Below are 15,929 nucleotides of genomic sequence, written 5' to 3' on the forward strand. Positions count from 1 at the left end.
GGAGAAGGACTTGGGGATGTTTGTTGTGTGCCAGCAGCCCAGAAAGCCAAACGTGTCCTGGGCTGCATCTAAAGCAGAGTGGCAACAGGCTGGGAGAGGTGATTCTGCCCCTCTGCCCCACTCTGGTCATACCCCACCTGCAGTGCTGCATCCAGATCTGGGTCCCCCAACAAAAGAAGGACATGGACCTGTTGGAGCAAGGTCCAGAGGAGGCCACGAAGATACTCAGAGGACTGGAGCACCCCTCCTATGAAGATAGGCTGAGAGAGCTGGGGTTGTTCACTCTGGAGAAAAAAGGGTTCTGGGCTGACCTTGTATCATCCTTCCAGTACCTAATAGGAGCTTGCAAGAGAGCAGGAGAAGGACTTTTTATATGGGCATGTAGGGATGGACATGTAGGACAAGGGGGAAAGGCTGTACACTGAGACAGGGTGGATTTAGATTAGATATTAGGCAGGAATTCTTTACTGTGAGGGTGGTGATGCTATAGAACAGGTTGCCTAGAAAAGCTGTGGATGCCCTGGAAGTGTTTAAGGCCAGGTTGGATCAGGCTCTGAGACATCTGGTCTAGTGGAATGTGCTCCTGCCCATGGCAGGGAGGTTGGAATCAGATGATTTTTAAGGTTCCTTCCAGCCCAAACCATTCTCATGAAATTGAGTGGCAGCATCAGAGGAGGGAGCTTATCACTGGGAAAGGAAATTTAGTCATGGCATGTGGTTAAACTGTAGAGAGAGGAAATCACAGGGTAGCTGCTGCATCATTTCCACTGACAGTGGAGAGGTGTTTTTTCATATGTAAGGTAGGGATGTACCCATGTAATAGTGATCAAACATATTCTTAGAGGCTAATGCATGGTTAAATTATTTGCTCCATACAGTCAGCTCCTGCTGAATCTCTGCCTGAATTCTGCTGCGTGGGTTACAGTACTTTCTTCCTTCTTATGTCCAAGTCTCACCTTTGAACTTTATTTTACCTGGCAGTCACCTCTGATGTTTTATTTCAGTAAAGGAAACAGGCATATTTTGTTTCAGAAAATATAATGTTGTTTTCTTGTACTTTCATTTCAGCAAGCTATGTGCAAGTGGTCAAATCCTTTGAATTCCAGAAAACCGATTCCCATAGCCCCACGTTCCACCCAGTTGACTTCAGGCAGAATCAATTAATCTGTCAGCAGTTCTTAAACAATCACAAAGTTACCACACCAATTAATGAGGAACAGGGAAGGGAGAGAAAAAAAAGGTAAAATGAAGACAGCTTCCAATTTTTGCTCAGCAAGCCTGAGCTTCCAGCTTGGCAAAGCAGATAAGAATCTGAATTTCTAAAGCAATTTTCTGCCTTTCCCTCCATGGTGCTTCTAGTAGTTATGGTGTTGAAATGATCACTTCCTCTTCTTGTCCCCCACTCTCAAAAACATTAAAAAGTATTTTGTATTTTTTATTTTTTTAAAAAATTAGCTCCAGCTAATGTTGAGAATTGAAGCTTAAAATGAGACTCCCCTGCCAAAAGCACCTCTGGATCAGACACTAAATATGCCCTTTTTATTAACTGTGCCTTCTGTACACCCTGGAGAAATGCATGATTACAAAGGATTAAGAAGAAAGTTCATTATTATTTTTGTAACAGAAATACATATAATTTAGAAAATTAGAATAGACCACTCAAAGTTTCTCCCCTGCATCAGTATTAGCAACATGCATTTTAATAAATTGCTTACAATAAATATTTTTTTTTAAATGCTAAGGGTAAAAAAATCCCTCAGGTTTCACTGCAGCTGTGAATATCACAGGTGGGAATTTCTGTACAAATCCTAAGTACACTGTGGCTTAGCTGGTAGCTTTATTTCATATGATAATAGAATGGTCTGGATTGGAATGGGACCTTGAAGATCATCTGCTTTTGAAGATGGTCTAGTTCCAACCCCCTTGCCATGAACAGGGACACCTTCCACTAGATCAGGACGTGCAGAATCCCATTCAACCCTGCTTTGAACACCTCCAGGGATGGGGCATCCACAACTTCCCTGGGTAACCTGTGCCTGTGCTTCACCACTACCACAGTAAAGATTTTTTCCCCTAATATCTAGTCTCTTTCACTTTGAAGCCGTTATCCCTTTGTCCGTGCCCTTGTAAATAGACTCTATCCATCTTTCCTGAAAGCTCCCTTTAGGTACTGGAAGGCTACTCTAAGGTCAGCCTGGAGCCTTCTCTTCTCCAGGCTGAGCAGCTCCAACTCTCTCACAGCCTGTCTTCACAGGAGAGATGCTCCAGCCCTCCGAGCATCACAGAGTACACAGCTCTGGACTGGCTCCAACACGTCCATGTCCTTCCCGTGCTGGGGACCCCAGAGCTGGATGCAGCACTGCAGGTGGGGTTTCACCAGAGCACCAAATATATACTCAATATATAATTACTATGGCAGCAATTATAATAAGGATTGTCGCGTATCATGGGGCCACCATTAGGGAACCCGTGACGTGGCTGTGGTCGCCAGGCTCGGCTCCGGTTGCGCACCGCTCCCTTTCCAACAGGGTGGTGGCTCCGCTCCCCACAGCGCTGTTTATCCACGGCCTCCCAGCTCCTCCGCTCCACCTGGCATCCCCGGGCAGCCGTGCCCGGGCCGGGAGGGCGGTGCTGCCACCGGGGCCCGCCTCAGCCCGCCCCAGCCGGGGCCCGGCCCCGCGCCCGTCGCCCCGGTGACGGGGCAGAGCGGCCCGGCCGAGGGAAGCGGCGGGCGGGCCGGGGGCTCGGCGGCACCGAGCTGGCTCCGCCCGCAGCGCCGCGGTGAGTGGGGGGCGGCGGGACGGGGCGAGTGCCCCTCGGGCGGGGCTGGAGAGCGCCCGTGCCCCGGGGGCTGGGCCTCCCGGGGTCCTCCCAGCACGGAGGAGGTGCCGGTTTGGGCTGCCGCGGGAGCGTTCGGAGCTCCGTTCCTGGAGAGGAGGGCTGCTGCCGGCCCCGCTGTGGTTCGGGGGTCGCTAGCGGGGTGGACTTGCGTGTGTGGGGAGCTGCCCCGCTGCAGTGCTGGGCTTCGGGAGCGGCAGCGCCGCGTGGGTGCGGAGCCTGCGGGGACACGCACCCTGCCTGCTTTGGCTTCGGTAGCGTAGAGCCGGGCCTTGGCGGCCCGAGAGGTCCGCGGTTAATGAGAGGAGGTGAAGTTTTGTCTAGGAGAAGCGGGGTGAAACTCGCAGGCCGGGCGGTGCCGAGTTTCACAGCCTGAGTGAGCGGCAGGGGCGCCGTGCTCCCCTTGGCGCTGTGTTAAGGAAGGTACCTGCGCACACTTGGGAGGCGACTGAATGTCACCAGCTGGAACTGAAATGGAAACAAGCATTTGTTTCCAGTCTCTAGGCTGAGAGGGGATCTCATTAGTGCGTATAGTTATCTCAGAGGCAGGTGCCAGGAGGATGGTGCCAGACTTTACAGTGGTGCCCAGTGGCGGGATGAGGAGCGATGGCCATAAACTGAAACATGAGAAGTTTCACTTCAAGATGGGGAAGAATTTCTTTACATTGAGGACGGCAGAGCACAGGAACAGGCTGCCCAGGGAGGTCTCCCTCTCTGCAGGTATTCCAAACCCACCTGGGTATGTTCCTGTGTCACCTGCTCTAGGTGACCCTGCCTTGACAGGAGGTTTGGATTAGATGATCTCCAGAGGTCCCTTCCAACCATAACGATTCTGTGTTGTATTGAAACTTACAGTGGTGCAGATGCTGAAAGATGAGGGGTTCACTTTCCTTCTGGATGCTGCCCAAAACTGGAGACCTTAAGTTCCAGCAGAACTGAAACCATTGTTATCCTGAAACTTGCTGTACTGCGTTGTGGGAAGGGGTTTCCTGGGCGTAGAAAGAGGTAGCCTTGCTGGCATGGTGGTAATCTGCTGAAAAAATTGGTGTGAATAATTTTGGTTTGAAACCAAAGCTGGTTTGGAACAAAACGGGGAAAAATACTTAGAGCAAACTGGAGCTCTTGATTTGATAATGCCCCATTTTGAATGCCTGATACACACAAGTGGAACAATATATGAGATTTTAAAGGGACTTAAAAAAAAATAATTTAAGGCAGTCTATTTCAAAGCATCAGTATTTATTGTCAATGTTATTGACTTCTTTCTTGCAGCTGAGTGTCATGCTTTTAAATGACTGCTGGTCCTCGATTAGAGTAATGGATTTGAGGTTAATCTCAAGAACTGGATCCACCTGTCATGGGACATGATTACTGGCAGCTTTAGTAATATACAGTCTCTACCAAGAAGGTTCTTTATAGCAAAATCTGTTGTTTTGTGGTTGGATTTGGTGTTGGGTTTGGTTTTGGTTTTTTAAAAATTTTAAAATCTCTATCAGCATACATTCTGTGCTGTGCAATACTGCCAGTTCTGATGACTGAGAACAATACTGTGCCACGCAAACAGTCCTGGTGATTTCATCAGTTATTGTAAACAGGTTGGTAAAACTGGGTTGTGAGTGTTTTGCTTCTCTGCTTGGGAGGTCTTATTGGGTCATATATCCTAGTTTATAGTTATTTGAGAGTAGTTTGTTTAGGATGCAAATGCAGAACTCTTGGTAAAGCCTAGTATATGTGTACAAGAAATGTAGGTGATTTGCTGCTATTCATTACATTTTGAAATTTAATTCAGACATCTAAAATAATATAAAATTATTATTAATTTTATATTATTATTGATATAATATATATAATTATATAATATAATATTTATAATATTATTATTATTTAAGCTGCTAGTGCTTAAAACGCCAGTAATACAGTAAAAGCGATGTTTTGTTTCCATTCTCTAGTACTTGTTCAGATTCACTAAATTTCCACAAATTATAGAATCTGTCAAGCTATTGTGTTTTGTCCTCTATTTGTCCCTGGCTTTAATCTTTCCTTAATACTGTGTAAAGAGATTATGCGCAGTATGTCATTAAGAGTATCGAGCAAGCTGTTGTTTAGACCAGCATTTCTCTCATCTGTTTGGTAGCTGTTATGACAATTTTACATTTTAGAGCTTTGCATCACTGAGGAAATAATATCATATAAGCATTATTATGGAAAAGGCCACTTCAAAGGCATATTTTAACCAGAAAAGTGAGATTGGGCCCTTGCTTTTCCTCAGGTTGGTACAAAGGACAAAACTGAACTGCAGATTTGAAAAAGAAAATACAGTTAGACCACTGAGGAAAAAATTGCACACCTGAGCTGGGTATGGGTGATATAAACTACAAAGTATGCAGAAGTCTTTTGTAGTGAAATGTGAATTTCTGGAACGTTTATATTCTAATTATCGTGCTCTGTCATTCCAATACATGTCAGTGTGGGGTAGCTGTGAAGGTACACAGACATTGTTATTGGGGTACATGGTTTTCACACCTTGTTCTGTGCATTTCCATGGAGTGGATTTGACACTTTCACTTGAGCATTGAAGGACTGTGTTGACTTTTCTGTACTTTACATGATCAGGTGTTTTTGTACCCTAAGAATTAAAGCAGAAAAGGAGTAAGGCAATAAAATATATTGCAGAACAGACAAAATGAATAATTGGATCTGTGATGTCCTGTATTACACAGAATTTCTGGAGGGAAATTTTATGTGAGGTTGTTTTGATTGTACGTGCCAAAATATTAGAATTGGACAAAAGGAATAATTGTAAAAGCATATGATTAATATATACTCCAATGAGAATTGCTTGGAAAGCTGTTAGGATTTAGGGACCAAAATTAGAGGATTTAAAGGTCAAAACTTAAGGTTTGTGCCTAGATCTTTTTCTGTTTGTTGCAAATACAAGTTTTCCTCATGTTGTTTTTGGTCCACTTCATTGGAGAGCAAAAGGCTAAGCATGAAATATATGCAAATTCTCCAACTTTTTAATGTAACTCTAGGAGTTCAAGCTAGGGCCATCTGTGGCAGATATTGCTGAATCCCTCAAAAAAAAAAAAAAAAAGCCTTAAACAATGCAGGATGATATTTGTTGAAACAGAGAAAGCACACAAAGCTTGTTACATTTCACTTCACATGGTATGCCTTTGTAAATCTATACACAAAATGCATACACATGCTGATGCTTTAGATGTGTGGCTGTATTTTAAAATGGGTGCAAGAATACCCTCAAGGTTTTTGTGTTGGTTTGTTTTTTTTAATATATATGTAGAGCTAACCATTGACAACTTGCAAGATGTGTATGCAGAATGTATCTTAACTTGGAATAAACACACTTGATCATCTGCTTATTACCAGAGTCAGCAAATAGCCTTGTTGTAAAAAGGTAGTATTGATGGTATTAAAGACTAGAGTGCATGCAGGCATTTTGGGGAATATGATAAAGCTGAACTCTGAGAAAAACAATTTGCTTAAATATATGAAAATCTAATCTAAAATCTAGTCATAACTTGAGGTGTCTATGTTACTTTTTGTTAAATCTGTTTTTTAGCTTTGTTCCAGAATATGCTATGAACTAGAAATCTTATTTCACTATAGCTGTGGTTTTAGGGGAGGGGAAGTGTAGATGGATGTGGAAAAAAACTTTTTTATAACTTTCCCTGTCAGAGTGAAGGTTGCCTGGTGCAAAGATTATAAATTGAGACGTCCACTAGGCCACTTGCTACTGGCATCTTGACAGGTGATGTGAGACTCTTTCCTGGAAACAGAGCAACAGGGAGTAGTAACACTCTGTGTTATGACTTCTTTCAGGAAGCAGCATTTCAACTAAGAACAGCTTAGCATTAATTGGTCTAATGTCCAGGCAGCTGTTTCCTTTACACAGCAGGCAAGTCTGCTTGAGAATGTGTATTTCACGCTCCTTGAAAAGCCAATTTTGTTGTTATTTTGCCAGACCTGTAAATCTCAAGCCTGAGTCTTGTTATCAGCTAAATCAGAGTTTCTTAATCTGTTTGAACAGACCAGACTGTAGCTAATTCTGGCATAAGGATAAGGACTAGAGAGTTGCATGCTGAGTTCTCCATCTCCTGTAAAGGTAGACCAATGGTGTGTTCCCATTGATTTGAGTTTTATTTTGTATTTTCAGACAGCAGAGGCGAAAGATAGAGAATGATATTTTTCAGTTAACATTCAGTGTTTGTTTGTGTATTAGCATTTGGGATATAGTAAATGTAAAAACAAGTATATATATAAAGTAAAAGTATATATATAGTAAAAGTAAAAACAAGTAAATGGTACAAAGAGAGGTTGTTAGTTTTTCCTAGTCCTGCATAAATAAGTAGGTGACTTTTGTGAGTTATATAAATACGTGCCATCAGGCAACTGGCCTTCATCTGAAGCCTTGGCGATTGATAGTATTGTGTGTAATGGAAGCTGAGGTTCAGATTTAAACTTGGATTGGGATTCAAATTAATATTTGCATGAATTAAAATTTGGCAATTCAACATTATTCAATATGGATTCTTTTCCAAATGACAATTCAGATTTAATCTTCCATACCAGTGCATGTAAGCTCTATGCTTCTCTCTATAAGCCTTGTAAAACTAAATAATAAACTTAACTCTTCAGCCATTACCGTGCCTAAGAATTATGTGAACTTCAGAGCAAGATGTCCATGTACATCAATAACAAACAGTTTATGTGGGTAAGAATGCACTGGTTATTTTGTTCCTTCACCTCCCTTCCTCAATAACTATTAAGCATAGAAAGCCTGCTTGTATTACCAATCCAAAACACAGTGTTCAGACCCTAAGTTTGGCACAGCACTCTGCACAAAATTTTTGTCCTTATGTTTTCCAAAACTTCAGCTGTGCCTCTGTTACAGTTCAGGAAGCTGCTGCTGTCTGCAAATTCAGAGTAAGGGCTTCCCTCAGAATACACCAGCTTTAAAAACACTTTGTGATTCTAAGGTATTATGACAGTAGCCTTCACTCTCCAGTCTCTCTTTTCTCTAACCCTAATTGTACAGTAAGCACCTTCTGTGGTTTGAAAAATTTAAGGGTACTAACTACATCTAAGTCTATTTAATGAGCACATATGGCTCTGGAGGGTGTTATTGTTTGATACAAATAGTAGTGTCTCTTTCCTAAAGTACTGTAAAACTACTTAGTCTTTTTCTTGTTTGTTTTTTTTTAAGGATCTGTATAAGAATGACCATGTTCTTCTGTCTCACTTTCTTCGTAACTGGATCTCAAAGTAGCTATAGTTTGGAAGAGAGCAGTGAATATCCTGCTCAGTTATGAGAAACATTCACCAACATAAAACAGTCTGGAAGGAGATTTCTCTTAAGACAATCAAAGAACACAGAACCCTTTAATAAAACAGAAGACATTTAGCATTTTATAAGCTTTTGGCTGTCTGAGTAAAAAATGAATCGTTACACAATTATGAAACAACTGGGTGATGGCACCTATGGCAGCGTGTTGATGGGGAAGAGCAATGAGTCAGGAGAACTTGTGGCTATCAAAAGGTATGTAGCATCTCAATTCAGTAAAGGTGCTTGCAAAATCTTAGATTTTTCACTTTTGACTTTATTGTTGCCTTCCATTTGTGTAGAATAGAAGAAAGTCCCCGTTTAAAAGGAAATTAACATAACAAAATTATTTGTTTAAATTAAGATGTTTAACAGATGATTGTGAGTCAGAATTCTGGCAACTGATCAAAAGAGAGACACATAAGTTTAATTTACTGATTTACATTGGCTTGTAAAATTGCATGCTGCTTTTGTTCATTTTGAACATTCTTCCTTCTAAAAATGTCATTATGCCAGCTCCAAAGGAGAAGCAAAAGTGAATGCAATTAATTAGGGAGGTTATTTGTATGGATTGCAGGAATAGCAATTTTAACAGGTAGATTTGAAATTCCATCCCAGCTCCTCAAATCTTTGTAAGTACTGCATTAGGTTTCACGTGTTGCTACAGTGATAAATAACAGTAACAATCTAATCAGGTAAATAAAGGTTGTCTCTTTGGCTCTAATAAACTTGTATTCTGTGTAATCAAGAGCATTGTCATACTTGCCTTAAAAGATGATTACGAAACAAGAAAAATTCTGCTCAAGGTGTGAGGAAATTCCCCTTGTATTCCTAGAGAGTTGCAAGCAGGATATAAAGTGTAAGTTGAAATACCAGAAATTGTATCTTGCTCAGACTTTGTTCTCTCATTTATGGATTTACTGCAGTAAGATAATTGTAATATAATGGATTGACTTTTTCTTTAAGAATTTCTGAGTATTTCAGGTTCCACCATATCTTGCTGGTACTGTTACTGAAGTTAATAATAATCTAAGCTAAAGAAAGAATCTCCAATTGATTATTTTAATTATTTTTAGCAAAAGGAACAACATTTTGTGCAAAGTGGTTCATTCTTGTGATTTCAGGATTTGGAATTCTGTTGCATGATTTTTAAGTTTGGGACTTGAGAGGGCAGTTTTGCTTGAAGATACTTTTATTCTAAATTAAAATCTTGGGTTTAAATCTCTTCACTTTAAGTGCTAAAACTTAACTGAAACACAGCAATGTCATTCACAATTTCATCCCAAGATCTGAGCAACACCAAACGTCCACATTTGGATTTATGCAGGACTTACAAATAAATGTATTACACTGTTAGGTATAGCAATTAGTTTAGAAGCTATGATGTTGCTTGAAAAAAATGTAACCTTTCTTTTTGAAATTAATATATTGGAACAGATCTTTAAAATGACTGATCAAGTCAGATGCTTAATTATAACAGATATTTTGCAGATTTCAAAAAGTTAATTCTTTTTGTTTTCCTAGAATGTGCAACCTATTCATAAAGACGTGATTTTCCATGTTATATGTGCAGTGTCATTGTTGCTTACTTTATTGCTAAAAGCACAATTCAAATGATACAAAGCGGGTTTATGTCACTTTTACTTTGGACTGTAGCTGTACTCTTTTAAAAATATGTTTCAGTGTTTGATGATTAATGACTGGAAATTTTTAGCAATTCTAAGTGTTGACTTTGATTTTAATTACATTGCTGATGGGTATGCTAGAATGTTTTAAATTGAGTTCAAAATATAGATGAAGTTAGAAAACCTGAATTATATTTTCTAACTTTAAAGGCATTCTGTACTGTTCACTGAAAATACTTTATCTCGGACTTTATTTCAGAATGAAAAGAAAGTTTTATTCATGGGATGAATGTATGAATTTGAGAGAAGTCAAGGTAAAGTGGTGAACATACCGCATTTAAAAATAAGTGTCTGGTTAGGCTTGCATGAAGGAAAAGAGCTACTACCATGTCCAAGCCAAACTCTCTGAACATGTAAATGCTGACAGATGTCACAAAACCATGGGCTGCTGGCACTCTTAAAGGTCCTGCTGATTTGTGGAATATCCCATTATTCTCGAGCAGTGGCCATGTCTCATGGCCAAGCCTCTTGCCATTGAGAAAAGAAAATAAATTCATTTTGTATGTGTGTATTTCTGTGGTTTACCATCCTCCAGTTTAGTTTTACTTTCAGATTTTCTGTGTAACCATTCCATATATCTTGTGTTTGGGGCATCTGTAGAAAGCACTGGGAGTTTTGGCTAGCCAAGCGATAGAATAACACTTGAAAACCTGGGCTTAAATTCCAAATAATTCCATGTTCGGGGCATCTGATTTTCTGTATATACAAAGCTCCCTATTAAGAGGCCTTAGATTTAACTTATTGGAGATTTCACTCAAATCAGTATGTCCAAAACAAACATCTGTAAGAGAATCCTTCTTCGTGAGAGTTTCATGTAAAGAGAAAGGAAAGAAAAAAACAAAAACCCAATGTGTTTTCTTATTCAGTTCAGCAAGCAAGAGCTCTTACAGCTTCAGATTTGTCTTTTGTTGTAGGGAATTAGGTTTTTGTGCTAATCTTTACTCCAGCTCTGAGGTAATCCCTAGAAATAGGTTTAAACTACTATTTATATAGTTGCTTTTAATTTGAAATTTATTCAGACTTCTGGGTTGTTCTTTAAAACAGATTACAAGATAAATAATGGGGTATCATATGAATATGTTGTGTGAATTCTATGCTAGAAACTTATAAGCTAAAATTTAGTTCTGGTAAGGAATCAGGGTCACTGTGGGGTTATCTGAAGCTATATTTTGCTCTGTTGCAGTCTCTGAAGAAACTAAACCATGCCAATGTAATAAAATTGAAGGAAGTCATACGAGAGAATGACCACCTGTACTTTGTATTTGAATACATGAAGGAAAATCTCTATCAGCTAATGAAGGATAGGTATGTCTTTTTTCACAGAAAAGTAGTGTGCTATCATGCTTTATTTAATGATTCTCATATTGCCTTGAAGAACGCTTTGGGGTTTCTGATTATGGCTCTTCTTGCTGCCTTATTAATGTAAACAGGAGTCACTGTACCCTCTTATCTGAAGGTGGAATTTGGCATTGCTCTGCATATTGTAATGCCTCTGAAAATAAATTTGATTACTTGTTAACAGGAGAGTTTGCATGCCTTTGTGTAGAGCCATGAGAGAAATTCCAAATTGTTGTGTTTTGGTGTTTTTTTTTCTTCAACAGCCTTCATTTTAATGAAAGAAGAATTGGGTGAGTATTCGTGCTACTTTTGCTCATGGGCTTGGCTTAAGGTGGGGATGGTACATGCATACATCCTTGCAAGAATGGCCTGTATATAGGCTAACTCTGATGTTGCAATCTTGGATAAACAGTACATAGCAAGGCTTGCAAAGTGGACTTCAGAATGGGACCTGCCTTTTCAATAACATTTTCCTTTGATGAATTGTTTGGCCTTCAGTGTGGGTTTCCTTCAGACTTTGTCACTCACTTGTATCTCCTAATGTGCCAAGCTCTTGGGTTGACATCCTGAGGTAGCTGCTGGTGACATTAGCACAGTGTTACTCTGCAGCTGAGCAGAATTGCTCTTACCAGGGTTCCCTGAAGGGCACTGCTGAGTAATGCATCTGCCAGTGCTGCACTGTGCCATCTCTGCCTTGCTACAACACTCTGCATTCCACGTTCACCTGGTCAAGCTGACCAGCCAGCTTCTACAGAGAGATAGCACTGTGAACCTCTCAGCACAGAAGTTCTGCTGCTGCACTTAAAGTGGTTGAGATTAAGGCCCAGTAGAGTTTTGAAATGAGAGTTGCATCTCTCTTATTTTGACTTGATGGGTCTGTTTTCACATGTTCATGATGTGTTAGGCAATATAAAGAAACGTGTGTTCAGAAGATACATTATTTTTTTCAATTATTTAAGTTTTTTATCTTTTTCCTTCACAGAAACAAGTTTTTCCCTGAATCAGTCATCAGAAACATGATGTATCAGATATTGCAAGGGCTGGCTTTCATCCACAAACATGGTAGGTCTCCTGGAGTTTGTGTAGCAAACTCAAGTGTGGTGCAGTTTTAAACTTTGCCTGCAGTTACTCTTTGTTTTCCTATAACTGGATTTTCCTCTTTCTCTTGGAAAGCACTGGATGTTGTTCATACACTGCAGTAGTTTTTTCTACTTTAGTTAGCAGATGAATAAGCTAGCTAAAGAAACTTTTATACTGTGCTGTACTAAACAGTTCTGCTTCCTCAAAAAGATCTAATTGAGAAGCATTGATACATCAGTACTCTTGTGTTGAGATACTATAACTAGTATGATACTTTAAGTATAAAAAATACAAAAATAACTTGTTCACTCAAATTCGAGCAGTATCCTTATCAAATACAACCTGGATTCAAATATTTTTGCAAGTGAGATGTTTCTAGGAATTACAGGCACAGTCTAAATAAGAGGTGAGGTGTGCTCACAACAGTAAAAAGTTTCATACTGTATCAAACTTCTTTTTACCTTCATGCTCAACTTTTTTATTTTGTAGTTCTTTACATCCCATTGAGATCCTTAAAACTTTCCAAAGACAGTAAAACATTAACTGAAAATAAAATAAAATAAGAAGCAGTGTTCCTAGCAAGGTTTTATTTGCTTTCAATGTATTCTGAAGAGGCCTGTTGGTGAATTAAATTAATAATTAGTTCTGTTCAGTATTATCAAATACCCAGAAATTGACATTTTCTTGTCCTTCTGATCAGGATAATATACTGTTCTCTGATTGTTAGCATTCTCCTTTCCTACCTCATTTCTCTGTGAATTAAATGAGAAAATTAGATTTTAAGAAAAACTTCCTTTAAGAAAAATATTAATATCTTGATTTGACCATAAGTGTATTAGGGAATATGAGGTACGATAAATTTGAACATTTACATTTCACTACAACAATTTCAGCCAATTTCTTACAGTCATTTTCAATTGATGCATGCAGAAATTCAGTGCTTTATTCTAGCAAGTGCATTTCAATTGAACTAATGTATAAAATAACAAATTGTGTTTTCCAATTAAACAGCAGAATTAATTTACTTAGTGACTTAACCACTGCCCAGGTCTAGAGGTCCTCAAGACAACAGCAAGCATAGAAGAAACTTTATGTGCCTGCATTACTAATGTTAGCATTTCTGAGCAGGATTTGGATATCCTTTATATGTCTGTATCTCCAAATTGTTGTCACAATGATAAATAACTAGCTAGAAATAATTCAAGCAATTTTATGAATCAAGTTAAGTGTGTCAGATGCTAAATTTTCCATTACCAAAACTGACAAAACAGTTGTAGTTTTTGCAAAAGATTTCATTCTGAAATTGGTTTTTCACTTGGTGTTGCTGCCAGGCAATTCATTTTCCTTAGTGTGCTAATGACAGTTGATGACATTACATTTGTTAATTTAAGAGCACTTGGTGTAATAATCACTGGAGGGAAGATGAGTGCATTTGTTGGGGGAGGGTTCAAATTATTTTATGTTGAATTTTAAAATAAATAAATAAATAAAACTGAAAGCTACTATGTTATTCTAAAACATCCCAAAGTAAATATTGGATTACTCCTATTAGAGGTTGCTGCTTAAGAAGTGATTCTGTGATAATTTCCGAATCTTTTCTGTTTGGTCTTCTACAGGATTTTTTCATAGGGATATGAAGCCTGAAAACCTTCTCTGTAGTGGACCAGAACTTGTGAAAATTGCAGATTTTGGGTTGGCTAGAGAATTAAGATCTCAGCCACCTTACACAGATTATGTTTCTACCAGGTGGTACGTATATCAAGAATTTAATACATCAGCTTAACTACTTACCTTCCTATGCCCATTTTAACTTATTTATTATTTCCTTCCATCCTCACAGGTATCGTGCTCCTGAAGTTTTGCTGAGATCTTCTGTCTATAGCTCACCTATTGATATATGGGCAGTTGGCAGCATAATGGCTGAGTTATACACACTCAGACCGCTTTTCCCAGGCACAAGTGAAGTAGATGAAATCTTCAAAATTTGCCAAGTCCTAGGGACTCCAAAGAAGGTAAGGCTTAAAAAGCCTCACACAACTGTATTAAAAAAAAAAAAAAATTACAAAATATTCAGTGTTACCTTTCAGAACATACCTATTGGATTATTGTTTGAATAAGTTGCCTGCAGACTTACTCTTTGCTCAACTGTATTTCTTTTTAGCTTCCATTAAGGCATATAGTGCTAGTCTTGTTATATATTAACATCTGTTGTGTATCATACCATTATGTGAAGCCTTGTTCTCCTCTGATGAAAGCCAGACAAAATTATTTCATTTAGTTATTTAAAGTTATTTATAATGGAAAGCAAATCAGAAGTCTCCTATGATTTAATTTACCAGAGCCAATTTGCTTTCCCTATTTGAAAGTGTAATTCTTCTGTGCTGGCACACAGAATTTAGAGCTTGTAAAAGTTACCATAAATAAGACAAATTATGCTTTTCTTATTTTTAAAGCATAAAGGAAACATTTAATCTCAAACACAGATGTCTCATAAATATTGTTAGCAATAAGAAGTAATGGAGGAAAAACATGTAGTATTTTAGAGGGGAAGCAATTTTTTCCACTTATTTTCTGAATAGGCTAAATGCCATTCAAAATTACAAGGAAGATTTGGGTAGTGCATATAAAAATGGATGCAATTATATTCAGTTTAAAAGTTGTTTTTGTAAATGGATGGAAGAACATGCAAGAAAAGAATAAGGTTACCTTCAAAATTTTGAATGAACTGAAAAAAAGACCATATGCTATTAAATATTTTTGTAGACTAAAGTAAGAAATGGCAAATGTGTATCAGTATTTTATGGGTGCAAATAGAACATGGTGGGATAGCTAACCAAACACATCTGAGAATGATCTGAAAAACCTAAGGGTGGAGAGAGAAAAATCAGTTTCATTAGTGTTCTACTTATATAAAATAGTACAGTTCTTGTCCAGTAAAGGAACTGTTATCAATAGAGAAGTAAGGAACAGAAAACTTAGAACAGAAATAGATTAAGCTTAGCTAGGAACACACAGAGCTTGAAGTGGTGGGAAAACATCCAAGAGAACAAACTGAGAAACAGGTGCAAACTCATGACAGAGCAAAGAGGAAAAGGTCAGGTGTAGAATTATAGATGATATATTGTGGAAGTGAAAATTGAGTCAGGAGGACTTAGTGAAAATTGGTGTGATGTGTAAAACAGTGCTTGCTGTGACACAGTTGTGCCTCAGGAATAATGTGAAATAGGAGCAGTATTTTAAGACTTGAGTTTTCAAATGCAGATATGAACTTTCTAAGCAGCTCACAAATCTAGGATAGTAAGAGGAACATTTTGGTACATATGAAGCCTGAAAGACAGCACAATGCTGGCTTCTAGAATATTTTTAATGTACAGCATAAATAAACTCTGAAGTGCAGGGAGATCAGAGAGAGGTTTTCACTATGTGCAGTCACAGAGCAGCACTGAGCTGACTGCTGTGTTTTTTTCTCTAACCTTAGAAGGAGCTAACAGAAGCAAATTGTGACTGTTTAGAGTCTGTCATTCCCTGACTAGAAAGGTTATTGCTTGGGAAAGCAAGGAATATTACCAGCTCAGTATTCCAGAGAAAACTGTAGCCTTCACTAAAGACCTTAAGAGTTAAGGGCATTGTAAGTCAGCCCTGTGAGA

At 38.8% G+C, this 15,929-nt stretch overlaps 1 protein-coding gene across 3 annotated transcripts in view; it reads left to right on the forward strand.

The window, feature by feature from the left end:
- The first annotated feature begins 2,656 nt into the window (after positions 1-2,656).
- Positions 2,657-15,929, forward strand: part of MAK (male germ cell associated kinase) — a 28,485-nt gene continuing 15,212 nt past the window's right edge. For 2 of the 3 annotated variants that reach the window (XM_058831565.1, XM_058831567.1), the window contains exons 1-7: positions 4,112-4,433; positions 8,063-8,395; positions 10,064-10,118; positions 11,048-11,169; positions 12,185-12,264; positions 13,899-14,031; positions 14,123-14,294. In XM_058831565.1, the coding sequence (XP_058687548.1) occupies positions 8,295-8,395; positions 10,064-10,118; positions 11,048-11,169; positions 12,185-12,264; positions 13,899-14,031; positions 14,123-14,294 (663 nt within the window). In that variant the 5' untranslated portion in view covers positions 4,112-4,433; positions 8,063-8,294. Of the gene's footprint in view, positions 2,782-4,111; positions 4,434-8,062; positions 8,396-10,063; positions 10,119-11,047; positions 11,170-12,184; positions 12,265-13,898; positions 14,032-14,122; positions 14,295-15,929 lie in introns of those variants that run through there. The other variant, XM_058831566.1, reaches the window with a different exon arrangement.

The sequence above is a fragment of the Poecile atricapillus genome, chromosome 2 (assembly GCF_030490865.1).
Source record: "Poecile atricapillus isolate bPoeAtr1 chromosome 2, bPoeAtr1.hap1, whole genome shotgun sequence".
Classification (NCBI taxonomy): domain Eukaryota; kingdom Metazoa; phylum Chordata; class Aves; order Passeriformes; family Paridae; genus Poecile; species Poecile atricapillus.